We start from the raw sequence: 12019 nt of genomic DNA on the forward strand, positions 1-12019 counted from the left end.
CGCCCACGGCACGCCGCTGCGGCAAGGACCTCCCCTTTAACGGCGGCGGCTCGGCGCTCCGCGGCCCCCGCGGCGGCTGCTGCTGCGGGTGCTGCTGCTAGTGCGGCTCCTGCTGCCGCCGCTGCTCGGCCTCCAGCAGCTGCATCCTCGGCCCGGGCCGGGTTCCCGCCCTGCGCCCCGCCCGGCCCCGCCATGGTGTCCTGGATCATCTCTCGCCTGGTGGTGTGAGTGCGGCGGCGGCGGCGGCGGCGGCGGGGCGCGGCCGGTTGGGAGGGGGATGGGGGCTAGGGATGGGAGGTGAGGGGTATTGAAGCCCGGGATGGACCACTCCGTGGCTTCATACAGCAGAGTCACCTAAAGGCACATCGTCCCTATTTGGGGTCCCCAGAGACGTGGAGGTGTGGGACCTGGAGGAGGGGGAACTGTTAGAGGAGCATGGCAGACCTGGCTTCCCACCCCTTTTATTTTTAATTTCCCTGTTTCTTCGCCCTCCCTCACCCCAGGGGCTGGGCAGCACGGCTTGATTTATCAGGGGAGGCGGCTTGTCCCCTCCCCCACGTCGCAGATCTGACTGGAGGAGCTCCTCAAACCTGGGCCCTCATCTCCCTTGGGGAGAGGGCTAATGGAAGAGCCCGGGGAGCAAGGCAGGGCCTCCTCATTCCATAGCTTAGGGCCGTGGCAGCCTTGGCCTCCCCAAAGGGCCGGGTTTCTCCTGCCTCTTCCACTGACTGTCAGGAGACTGGGGGGTGAGGGCACATGCTCTGAAGACCCCCCAGGGAGGACGGGATATGGAAAGCAGAGATGCTTGGAGGACAAAGTGTGGGAGGTAACTGGGAGAGGATGTGTGTGGTCAGCCTGGAATTGTGAAAGCCGCGGAGGGGAGGGTGTTAGGTGGCCTTCATTTCAGGCTGCCAGCTACGTCCCTCCCACCTCCCCCAGGCTGCGGGAGGGCACCCTCTCCCACAACCGGGGACTTTGTCCTTGAGGATTCCGCCCCCCACCCCATCTCCAAAGCCTATTTCTCAGAAGTGTCCTGCCTCAGTGAGGCAAGTCCATGGGGGAACAGGCAGTACCACACATTGTCAAGGGGCTGGGCCTGGCAGGGGCTCCACATGGGCCTCAGCCAACCCCTCCCTGCCCCAGCTCAGGTCCCTGCCCCTAAGCCTCTACCTTGGGGGACTGACACCCCAGAATCCCCTCCCTGCTGTCATGTGCTTGTGTTCTGGCTTCCTCTAGACCCACCAGAGTCTCCCTCCTGCCTCTCCCGCATCCCACCCCAGAGGGAATCCAGGGGCCTCAGACCTCCCTGTGACCTTCCCAGTGTCTGCTTCTCTCGTGTGAATGAGCTCGCTGAGCGGCATCGGTCCTCTCCTTCCCTCACCTGTGTCCTGTATGTGATCTCTGATGGGATCAACACCGGACTCCACTCTAGCCAGGACCTCCAGCCCAGCACACTACCCTGAGCCTGTTCCCAAAAGTGTTTACATGGGGGAATAAACCTCTCTCAGGGCCTCCTGCCCCTGTGCCCTCTGCTCCCCAGGCCCCAAGGGCTACAGTGGTACCTCTGACTGCCAGGTAGAGTGCCCTGTTAGGTGGCCCTACCCAGCTTGGCTCTGCAACAGGGAGGTAGAGGGTAAGGGCAGATGGGTATGAATGGGAGTGGTGTCAAGAAGGAAGACAACCCTGTGGCAGTGACCAGACCCCCACCCCTGATATGCTTATGCACAAACAAGGATCAGGGCTGAAGAGGCCACAGCAGACCCTCTGGCCTCTGGGTCTTTCTGTGCCTCGGGGGCTGGAGAAAAACTGAATAAAGGGTTACAGAGGAATTCCCTGGCGTCCAGTGGTTAGGGCTCGGTACCCTCACTGCCGGGGGCCCAGGTTTGATCTCTGGTTGGGGAACTAAGATCCCACACGCTGTGCGGCACAGCCAAAACAAAAAGGGGCGGGGGGGGGTGTTATGAGGCATCACCCTAGCTGGCTGGGGCTTCCATGCTTGTGTATCACCTCAGGCTTGCCTGCTTTGACCTAAACCCCTGACCTGAGTCCATCAGTCCAGCTGATGTGGCACTCTGGAGTTCTGTCCATTCTCCCCTTACCTACCCAGGGACTGATGCAGAGCTGGGAGGGAGAGGCTACTGCTCTTGGCCGAGGGGCCCAGTAACCATGCCTGCCTCCCTAGGCTCATCTTTGGCACCCTGTACCCAGCCTATTCTTCCTACAAGGCCGTGAAGACAAAAAACGTGAAGGAATATGTGAGTGTATGACCCTTTATCTCCCACCCAACCCACGTGGCAGAGATCAGGGAGGACACTGGGTCACATGACAGGTGGGGGTGACTTTGTACTAATGCTGTCAGCACTAATGAGACCTGGTTCAGGGGAGGTTCCAGTGTGTTCCTCTCCTCCAGGCCTGGTGTGATACGCAGGCAAAGTTGAGGTCCTGAGCGTCCCCCACAGCACCTCCAGCATGGTTGGCAGGCAAAGGTGGGGTCCTGGGTGTTCCCCCAAGGCCCCAGCCAACACCACCCTCTGTACCTTCAGGTGAAATGGATGATGTATTGGATCGTCTTTGCCTTCTTCACCACTGCCGAGACACTCACAGATATTGTGCTCTCCTGGTGAGATCTAGTGTCCCCTCCCTGCATCCTCAGGGACCAGGGCCTCTGACTTTTTCTACACAGCCAGTCAAACAGAAGACTGAGACCCAGGGTGGGATCCCCCAACAGTTCCATGGGGTCCTGGGTGTCCCCTCCCCCCAATCCCCATCCAGGCCTGGCTTGATCAGCAGAATAAGAACAGATATAACCCTCACATTTCTTTCTGGTGGTAGCCAAATCACCACAATAGAATTCAGGAAACCTGCTTCTGCCGAACTTGCCGTGACCTTGGCAGGTCACAGTTTCCTAGGCCTCAGTTTCCCTATTTGTAAAATAGGCGTATGACTCATTCTTATAAACATTGGATGCTTGTATTTCAAAGGCTTTTTCTAGGCACTACTAGACCATGTATATGTCCTTTGAGGACACGGAATGCCCTAATCATCTGTATATTCACAGCAGGAGCTCAAAAATGTTTACTGAATGAGCAAATGCCTCTTGGAAGAGAGGACTAATGTAGCACGGTACACTGGAAGTCCAAAGAAAAGAGTTTTACAGAGGCAGAGGACAAAACATCCTTGCATTTGTAGATTTCAAGGGCCTATGGCCTTTGAGAAAAACAGTTTTAGAAGAGGAAGTTGAATGGGGTCAAATTAGGAAAGAGTAATGGGTTAAAACTTGAGAACAGTGAGTGTAGGTGCCTCTTGACACAAGCAAAGGAGGGAGCTTTGATGAGGATGGAGGAGACCTGAAGGAGTGTGTGGCCTGGGAAAGAGCCTTGGGGCATGGAGAACGATCCTTAAAAGCAGGGGCCATGCCATGGCATCAAGGGGTGGATCCAGAGCACAGCTGGAGAAGCCCGGCTTCTTCATGGGAGAAAGGGCAGGAAGAGAATGGGGTGAGGACCCAAGAGTGCACCTGGAAGTTCAGGGATCTCGCCGTGGTGTTGACCCCAGGACAGAGGAGTGGGTAGTCTTCTGTCAGAAGAGGGTGAGGAGAGCCACTGCTGCGGGGAATTCCTGCGGGATCACCTCTCACCTTCCCACTTGGAGTCTCAGTTGAGCCTCGCCTTGACCAGTCTCCTGAGCCACATGGGGACCTCAGTGCACTAAGGGGTGGGGGGCCAGCCAGGGTCATGCAGAGAGTCGGCGCACCTCCTGACTCCCTGCCCCAGGCTCCGCCGCTTGCCTCTCTCCACCCAACAGGTTTCCATTCTACTTTGAGCTCAAGATTGCCTTTGTGATATGGCTGCTGTCCCCTTATACCAAAGGCTCCAGCGTGCTCTACCGCAAGTTCGTGCACCCAACACTGTCCAACAAGGAGAAGGTCTGTTGGGACGAGGGAAGCTCCCTTCCCATCTGCCCCAGGTCAAGGCAGCCCAGTGCCTATAACCACGTGCATTCGTGGCTCTCCCTATGGGTGATCTGGCAGGGCCCTGGCCTCCTGGGGCAAGCAGTGCCTTTGTCCAGGTGTGAACAAGGGCAGGGCAGGGCCTGGCCAGCAGGGCCCACCCCTCACCTCTTCCTGCTTCCCCTCCGACCCCTCAGGAGATCGACGAGTACATCACACAGGCCCGAGACAAGAGCTACGAGACTATGATGAGGGTGGGCAAGAGGGGTCTGAACCTGGCCGCTAATGCCGCGGTCACGGCTGCTGCCAAGGTGAGATGGGGGCAGACCCAGCTCCCAGGGCCCCACTTTGCTCATCTCGTCCCCCTGGCCAAGCCCCTTTGCATCCACCAGGTCCTCAGGTGTGTGAAGGTTTGGGGTCTTGTGCAGCTTAGGGTTCCAGTCCTGCCTCTAACACCCTCCAGCTAAGGAACTTCCACTCAATGGGCCAGTTTCCTCATCTGTCCAAAGGGAAAGCATGGCCCCAGCCTGTCAGTGCTGCCATAGGACGGGGTGAGGACACTGCGGGGAGAGCACTGAGCCCAGTGGCTGCCCAGTGCCCCACGGTGACCTCTATCTCCACCCCGCCCCTTCCTCCGGTTCTCCCGGTGCGTGGTGGTGACCCTAGGGCCAGGGGGTGCTGTCAGAGAAGCTCCGAAGCTTCAGCATGCAGGACCTGACCCTGATCCGGGACGAGGATGCGCTGCCCCTGCAGGGGCCCGACGGCCGCCTCAGACCCAGCCCTGGCAGCCTCCTGGACACCATTGAGGACTTAGGTACAGACCAGGCCCAGGGCTGGGCATGGGGCACAGGGGCAAGGAGGCCAGGTGGGAGAAAGGCCAGACCACTGTTCTCCTTTCCTCCCCGAACCAGGAGATGACCCTGCCGTGAGTTTAAGGTCAGGCACGAACCAGGCAGATCCCCGGACAGAGATCTCTGAGGATGACACGGGAGACAAGGCCCCTAAGAGGGCCAAATCCATCAAAAAAGTGCCCAAAGCTGAGGTGAGAGCTGGGCCAGAGCTTGGGGAAATGGCGAGGGGTTGCAACTCCAGGCTGAGCCTTCTGTCTTCCTGTCTCCTTCCCACAGCCACTGGCTTCCAAGACGCTGAAGACCCGGCCCAAGAAGAAGATCTCCGCGGGGGGTGACTCCGCTTGAGGCCCCGGCACGCACCCCCCGCCCCAGGCTGCAGAGCCCCAGCTCCACACTGTGCCAGCAGCCCTCATTCTCAGGCCCTGGGGCCTCTCAGATGGCTGGTTCTGGTGCCTGCCCAGTGGCCCCTCCCCCGGAAGGGCTTGGAAAAGAGGAGGGAGGCCCTGCTGTGGGGGCTGAGGGTAGAGGCTGGACCAGGAGCTGAGGACTGAGCCACTCGAGGAGGTGTGGGCTCCTCAGAGCCTGAGCGCTCTTCTCCCCGCTCCAGCCCTGCCCCCGCCCACCCAGTGCCTTGCTGAAGACCATGGCCATTCACTCGTCTGAAGTCCTGACATGGTCCCACCGCTCTCCCTGGGTCGGGGTCGGGGGCCAGTCACAGCCCAGAATGACCAGAGACAGGCCTGAAGGCCCTGGGAGAGAGGGAGGGAGTGGGGAAGGCCTCGGAGAACCTGGGCAGGGGCTCTGGGCCTGAAGCTGTGAATAGAGGACACGGGCCTAGTGTGCACTCAAATGACCAGGAGGGCCAGGCCAGAGCTGCAGCTGAGGGCCTTGGGTAGGACTGTGTGCTACATGCGCCCGCTGAAAAGAGCTGGGGCTCCAGGGGTGTGCGTGTGAGAGTGTACGTGTGTGTGCATCTTTCTGGGTCTAGAGCTGGGGGGTTTTGAGTAAAGGACAGTCCCTCTAGCAGTAACCTCCCCCCACCCTCAGCCCTCCCTCCTACTCTCTGAGCCTCAGAGGACCCCAGCCCATGAGAGAGTAGGGCTCTGAGGGGCCTCTCACCTCCTCCTCTGCCCTTGATCCTCTCCCCTTTGCCTCCTCCCATTCCTGCCCTGCCCTTGGACTAGGCTCCACCCCTCAGAGCCCTCAGTAGAGGCCCTTGCTGAGCTGGTTCCTTTCCTCCTCACCTGGGGGCCCATCTTCCTTCGCCCTAGGGTCCTCGTCTTACGCCAAGCAGACTAGGCCCCATGTAAGCAGACCCCCGTCAGAGCCCAGCCTTTGCCCCACACTTTGCCCCAGCTTCTGCCGTGGCTTCAGTCAGGGCTAGGAGGAATGTATGAAGAAGAAAAAGATCTTAGGAGCCAGGGGGCTCCCAAATCCATGGAAAGAGGGTGCCCAATGGACCTTTCGCACTGGATGAGCCAATAAACCAAATTCTGGCACCTCATTTATTTTGGCCTCTGTGCTTTGTTCTTGTTCTACCAGTCCACAGGCGGGAAGGACTTCAAGTGAGAAGCAGGGCTCAGCTGTGGGATGGAGGGGGGAAGAGGCCAGACTGTGAACCCCAGGAGTTCTGATCTCCAAGGTAAGAGATAGGCTTGAGGCAGTTCAGTCTGGGAAGATGGTTTTGAGGTTCAAGGTAGAGCCAGAGGACTAGGTGGGGCCAGGACTTATGAAGAGCGAGCGACAACCCTCAGAGGTTGTCCTGTCCCTCAGAATCTTACCCTGAGACCCCTGCACATTCTGGTACCTCACAGAAAGTGCCAGGTGTAAGCTCTAGGGACAGAGATCATGATGAGGCCCCCAGGGAAGAGAGAATGGGATATGGGGGCTCCTGGTCAGAACCAGGAGATTGGATGCCCATAGTGCCTAGAAACGGTGAGCCAGACACTGAAAGGAGGAGATAGGTGGGATGAGGGGAGAGGTGGAGATGAGGAACCAGCCCCATGGTTCATGTCTGACCCTGGGGACAGGCAAGGAGGACAGGGAACCAAGGGCTGGGGCCAACGAGGCATGCCCATGTGGCCTGAGGAGGGAGGGGTCGAGCCCTGAGCTGCTGGGCTGGGGTGGAGGAGAGAAGGAGGAGGGGGGCTGTAGCACATGGAGTCTGAGTTCTGGGGAGGTAGACCCAAGGTCTCCAGGGGTGGAGGGGCACAGCTGGTGAGGACGAGATCCTGAGGTAGAAGCCAGGAGAAGGAAAGGATGACAGAGGATCAGAGGCAGCGTTGGAAGAGACGAAGGAAAAGAGTAGAGAGGGAGGGAAGGAGGAGGGGGAGGGTGAAGGAAGCAAGAGAAATAGCGGCTCAGCCTTGCGGAAGGAAAACAGAGGAAGCATAGCCGCCGGGGATGGGGTAGGGAGTATGAGTGGGGACCTAACTCCAGGCCCTGGACCCCAAGGTTGGCAAAATGTCCCTACATTTTCCTCTCCCTTCCCTGGCATCACAAGGGCATGTCCTTCTGCCACACTTGAGCCAGTTGGCCAAGAACCTCCTGAACTGAGGTGGCAGTGGAGGTGGGGTGTGAGATGCCCTTTTCATCTTTCCTGGATTCTTCCAGTCAATAGACCTTTGAATGGCATTCCTTTCACCATTGACCTCTGGGCAATTTGGCCCCTTTCTCTATCAGAAAGAAGAGGAAGTGTCAGGGTAGAATTCAGGGGACAGACACCCTTGTTCTAGAAAGATCTCCAGAGACTAAGATGCTGCAGTCTCCTGCTAGCAGCTACCATATGGCCAGGAAAGCAGGTTAGGCCTTCTCTAACCTTAATCCCATTTGCTGCATATCACACACACACACACACACACATTCACACACACTCAGATAACACACTTCCATCCACAGTGACCAGTGGCTAAGGAGGTCACTGCCAGATTCCACATTGCCAGGCTCTCCGTGCACATCTGGGTTTCCCTGTGTCAACAGAAACATGCTCCGATTTCCAAGTTCATTGGTCCGTTGCCATGGAAACATTCAACCTCCTAGAACTGGGCACAGGGCCTGACCCCTGTGGTGCAGGGTAGGAGAGGAGAGATGGAGAGTGACAAACAGAATGTGGGGGAGGAGGCTGGGGAGACACATCTGGGTATATGTGACCCCTTGCTGTCGCGTCCCCTGGGACCACCTACCCTCTCCCCTCTGCCTCGATAGATCTCTCTAGGCCAGGGGAGTGGGGAAGAGGAGTCATAACAGGTGTATGGCTAGAGCTATGTGGAGAGTGCTTGATCATTGCCTGGATTCCCACTGGGCATTAAGAGAGATTAGCTCTGGAGCGGGGGCTGAGGTCTAGCCCTGTGACCCATGCCCAGACCATCTTGGGGACACTGGGCAGCCCTCCAGGCCTGAGGTCCCTGGCTAAAATGGCCTCAGGCCTGAAGCTGCTTCAGCTGGCTCCCCCTCCCTTTCTTGTGTGTGCCCCACACCCAGAGAACCTGCTTAAAATGGGATTTCCAGGCTGTGATGTCAGAGGAAAGGTAGCCGCCGCTCCAGCCTATGCCAGCTCTTCCTTGACCGGTAGAGCTGAGCCCAGCCTTGCTCAGCCTGAAGGAAAGGGTGTTAGGTAGAGGAAGGAGGGGCTCTGGTCCCCATATATGTGGCATTCTGGATAATAGGGAGAGACTGTTTCCAGGCCTAAAGGTACTGCTGGCTTCCCCACTGCCTTAAATATCAGCCAGTACGTGATCATCTCCCTCACAAATTCCCCCCAGTTTTTCGCTCTCTGAGCTGGGTCAGGCCTGCATGGAGGAGGAGAGCACCTCAAGTCTTAGAGCCATTTGGTTTCTACCTGAGAGCTTGTCGCTTATCTAGGCTGCAGGCAGCGATGGGTGGGAGGGATGCCTGCAAGGAGGAAAAGAGCCCACTAGATGGCGCAGCTCGCTCCCACTGTGGGATTCTCTGGCCCTTGCCGGGGACAGTCTTACATTCAGCAGTCAGTCTGCTGAGTAGGATGCTTTATACCCCACTCCCTGGAGTTGGAGGTTCATGAAGAAAGCATCCTTGTGGGTAGATAGGACAGCTGTGGATTCTCAATCACTTCCTAACCCCAGTTTGTGTGCACAGGAGATGGTCAGACCCAGTGGGCAGGTACTCCCTTTGGGCGAGGATCGGGCACCTCCTGGGAGCAGGGAAATTGCCAAGCTGACCCTGGGAGGGCCCTACAGCCCAAGGAACCCAACCTGGGCTCTGAAATGGCATCTAGAGAGGATGCTGGAGCTGACTTCAGGGTCAGGTCTGAAGAGGGACCCAAGAGGTGGCAAGGGGTAGGGAATTTGGGAGGGACGGGTTGGGCGGAAGAGAGGAACGCTAACCTAGCTGCAGGATTCCCTGGATATGATCTCCTTGATGGCCACAGTGGCAGTCCCAGGCCTGCCCCCAGGTGTCCCTGTCCCCTTCCCCTTCCCTTATTTTCATCTGGGGTACTGTAGGGATGAAAAAGGAGACAAAGACCCTAATCTCCAAACCCTGGAATCCCAAAGTACTTTTCCAGCAGCCAGGGCCGAGACTCCTCAATGACCTACCTTTGCCTGACCTCTTTCCCAAACTGACCCCACCAGCCCTGAATACCTAATGTATTACCCTCTCCTTTTGTCCCAGCCAGATGAGTGATCAATAAATAATGCTGCTTGAAATATTAATGGCAAGTTTTACACCAGCATCCCTTAGCTGTGCCTGTCATTGGGGAACTCACTTGAGAGCTGACAGAGAAATGCATGGCCCCCCAGAGAGCTCTCTCCTTTTCCCGTCAAGAGAAGGTCTTTCTTTGCCAAGATTTCGACCTGTTCCTATCTCAGCCAGATCATGATTCATTGCCATTTGGTTAGAAGAGGACAGGTCCCCCAGAGACCAACTCAGCCAGCCTCCCAGGAAAGGATGGAGTAAGTTAAACCAAGCAGAGACCCTTCTTGATTCCTTTGTCTCCTCTGATGCAACTGAGCTCCCATTTCCTCTCTTCTATGTCCATCTTGGACCTGCCAGGTCCAGCTTTCTGAGTGGTGACTCAGGAGGAGATCTGAGGCTTCCCTCCTCCCCCTGCCTCAACTATTTAGAGCCTGAGCAGAAGGGACTCACATGCTCCCAGACTTCTCTGGCCCAGTCATTCTCATCTGGCTCTGTTCTCCCTGGAAGAAGAGGACGAGGAGGAGATGGGAGCTCTTGGCCCTCTTGAGCCCACCTGGTGGGCTCCCGGGGCCAGCGTCCTCCTTTGGGGAAGCCAGGCCCACTCAAATCTCTGAACACGCAGTGCCTTCTGCCCGAGCACTCTTGGTCTCCTGCTTCACTTGGTCAGCTCCTGCATGTGCTCCAATTCTCAGCTTAGATGTGACACCACACTCAGTCCAGGCCCCTGTGGCCTTCTGTTCTCTTCCCTGACAGCATACATCACCCTGTTTGGTCATTGCCTGTTTCCCCACTGGACTGAAAGCCAGGGCATAGGTGATGGGTCTACCTGGTCCACCAGCATCTAGTACAGGGCCTGGCACACTATAAGAACTCAGCACATTTTTCTGGAATGTTCGAATGATATCCATGCAGTATTCTTCTGCTCCTGGAAAAACACCAACCTTCCAACCTCAGCATCTCTCTGCTGAGCTGTTTGCCTGCACCTGAGGATGGGTGTCTGCATTAAACAGCGGCTGCCCAGATCACCTGCCCTCGCCTGGACTCCCCCCCTGCATGTGCTCATGCTCACTTGCTCTGCTTTTCTCTCCCTCACACACACAGATGGGAGTCAGCTTTCCAGCCACATTCAGTTCTCACTTTAATTCAAAAGCTAAATTGGGAAGAAGAGCAGCTTCACACTCCCAATTTAGCCTGGGAGAGAAAAAGGGAGACAGCCTGGATGTTGCCAGGGAAAGGAGAAAGTCTGGGTCTGGGGTGGGTAGTGGTGGCAAAAGTACCCAGAGCCCAGGAGAAGACCGTGAGACCCCTGCCACCCAGCTCCTAAAAATAAACCATCCAGAGTTATGACCCCAGAGTGACCCCTGTAAAGCCTCTTTCTAATACCAGTGCAGCCATTCTGGGCATTACCCCAGTCTAGGGGTGGGATTAGAGGAGGTAGAAGAGACTTGAGTTAAGAAAACTATCCAAAGAGGGAGATGCTGCTGCTTTGGTCACTGGTAGTAGGAAACCAGAAAATCCTTCTTAAATCTAACTTTAATCCCTCTGGTAATTGCTGAGATGAGATGAATGATGAATAGAAACAGAATCCATAAACAGATACTTGCTCACTAATATTCATTATTCACAATAGTCAAAAGGTAGAAACAACCCCAATGTCCATCAACAGATGAGAGGATAAACAAAACAAAATGTGGTACATACATACAATGGAATATTATTCAGCCTTAGAAAGAAATGAAATTCCGATGCATGCTACAACACGGATGAACCCTGAAAACATTATGCTAAGCCAGGCATAAAAGGACAAATATTATGGACAAATATCTTCACTTACATGAGGTACCTAGAAGAGGCAAATTTAGAGAGACAAAAACTATAACAGAGGTTACCAGGGGCCAGAGGGCAGGGAACAGGATGGGGAATTACTGTTTCATGGGTACAGAGTTTCTGTTTGGGATGATAAAAAAAGTTCTGCACATGGATACTGGCGATGGTTGCACAACATTGCAAATGTACTTAATGCCACTGAATAGGACACTTAAAATGGTTAAAATGGTAAATTTTATGTTATGTATATTTTACTGCAATATATTTTTGAAAAAAACAGTGAGTCCGATGTCAGCCTAAAGACATCGTCATCCTGCCATGATGGCTCTCTCTGTGTCTTGACCAGAGGGAAACTGGGTCCTTTCAGTTCCAAAGATCCCCTCCCTTTGCTGATAGGAACAGAAGTGCAGCCTCTGCCCAAGTGAAGCTCTTCTCCCTGGTTCTGGGTGCCAGCTTCCTCTTCAGTCACTCATTTTGACTTTGCCCTAAAACAGCGTTCCTCATAACATGGGTAGACCAGATAGGGTAATGATTAGAGGAGGAAAAAGAGAGGACTCTTCCATCCAGCCTCTCTAACTATCCTATTGCCTCCATACCATGGGAAATGGATGCACTTTGGGCTGAGATGCCTGTCAGTAAATTGGGGTGTCAGTTTTTCTTGCTCTCTGCCTCTGACTCGGAGGCCCCTGAAGAGAGTCTCTGTGATAGCTGGTGCTGATGC

The 12019-nt window shown here is 55.7% G+C and overlaps 1 protein-coding gene across 3 annotated transcripts; it reads left to right on the forward strand.

The window, feature by feature from the left end:
- The first annotated feature begins 33 nt into the window (after positions 1–33).
- Positions 34–6304, forward strand: REEP2 (receptor accessory protein 2). 3 transcript variants are annotated; one of them, XM_060296263.1, is made up of 8 exons: positions 34–224; positions 2183–2255; positions 2544–2620; positions 3805–3925; positions 4147–4260; positions 4622–4763; positions 4861–4991; positions 5077–6304. In XM_060296263.1, the coding sequence occupies exons 1-8, from the start codon at positions 193–195 to the stop codon at positions 5143–5145; spliced, it is 759 nt and encodes a 252-aa protein (XP_060152246.1). In that variant the 5' UTR covers positions 34–192; the 3' UTR covers positions 5146–6304. The 3 variants fall into 3 exon arrangements, with proteins under 3 accessions (XP_060152246.1, XP_030725364.1, XP_069901300.1); XM_030869504.3 differs by having other exon boundaries at positions 37–224; positions 4616–4763; XM_070045199.1 differs by lacking the exon at positions 2183–2255 and having other exon boundaries at positions 55–224; positions 4616–4763.
- Positions 6305–12019: the final 5715 nt, after the last annotated feature.

Source organism: Globicephala melas, chromosome 3 (assembly GCF_963455315.2).
Source record: "Globicephala melas chromosome 3, mGloMel1.2, whole genome shotgun sequence".
In the NCBI taxonomy this organism is placed as follows: Eukaryota; Metazoa; Chordata; class Mammalia; order Artiodactyla; family Delphinidae; genus Globicephala; species Globicephala melas.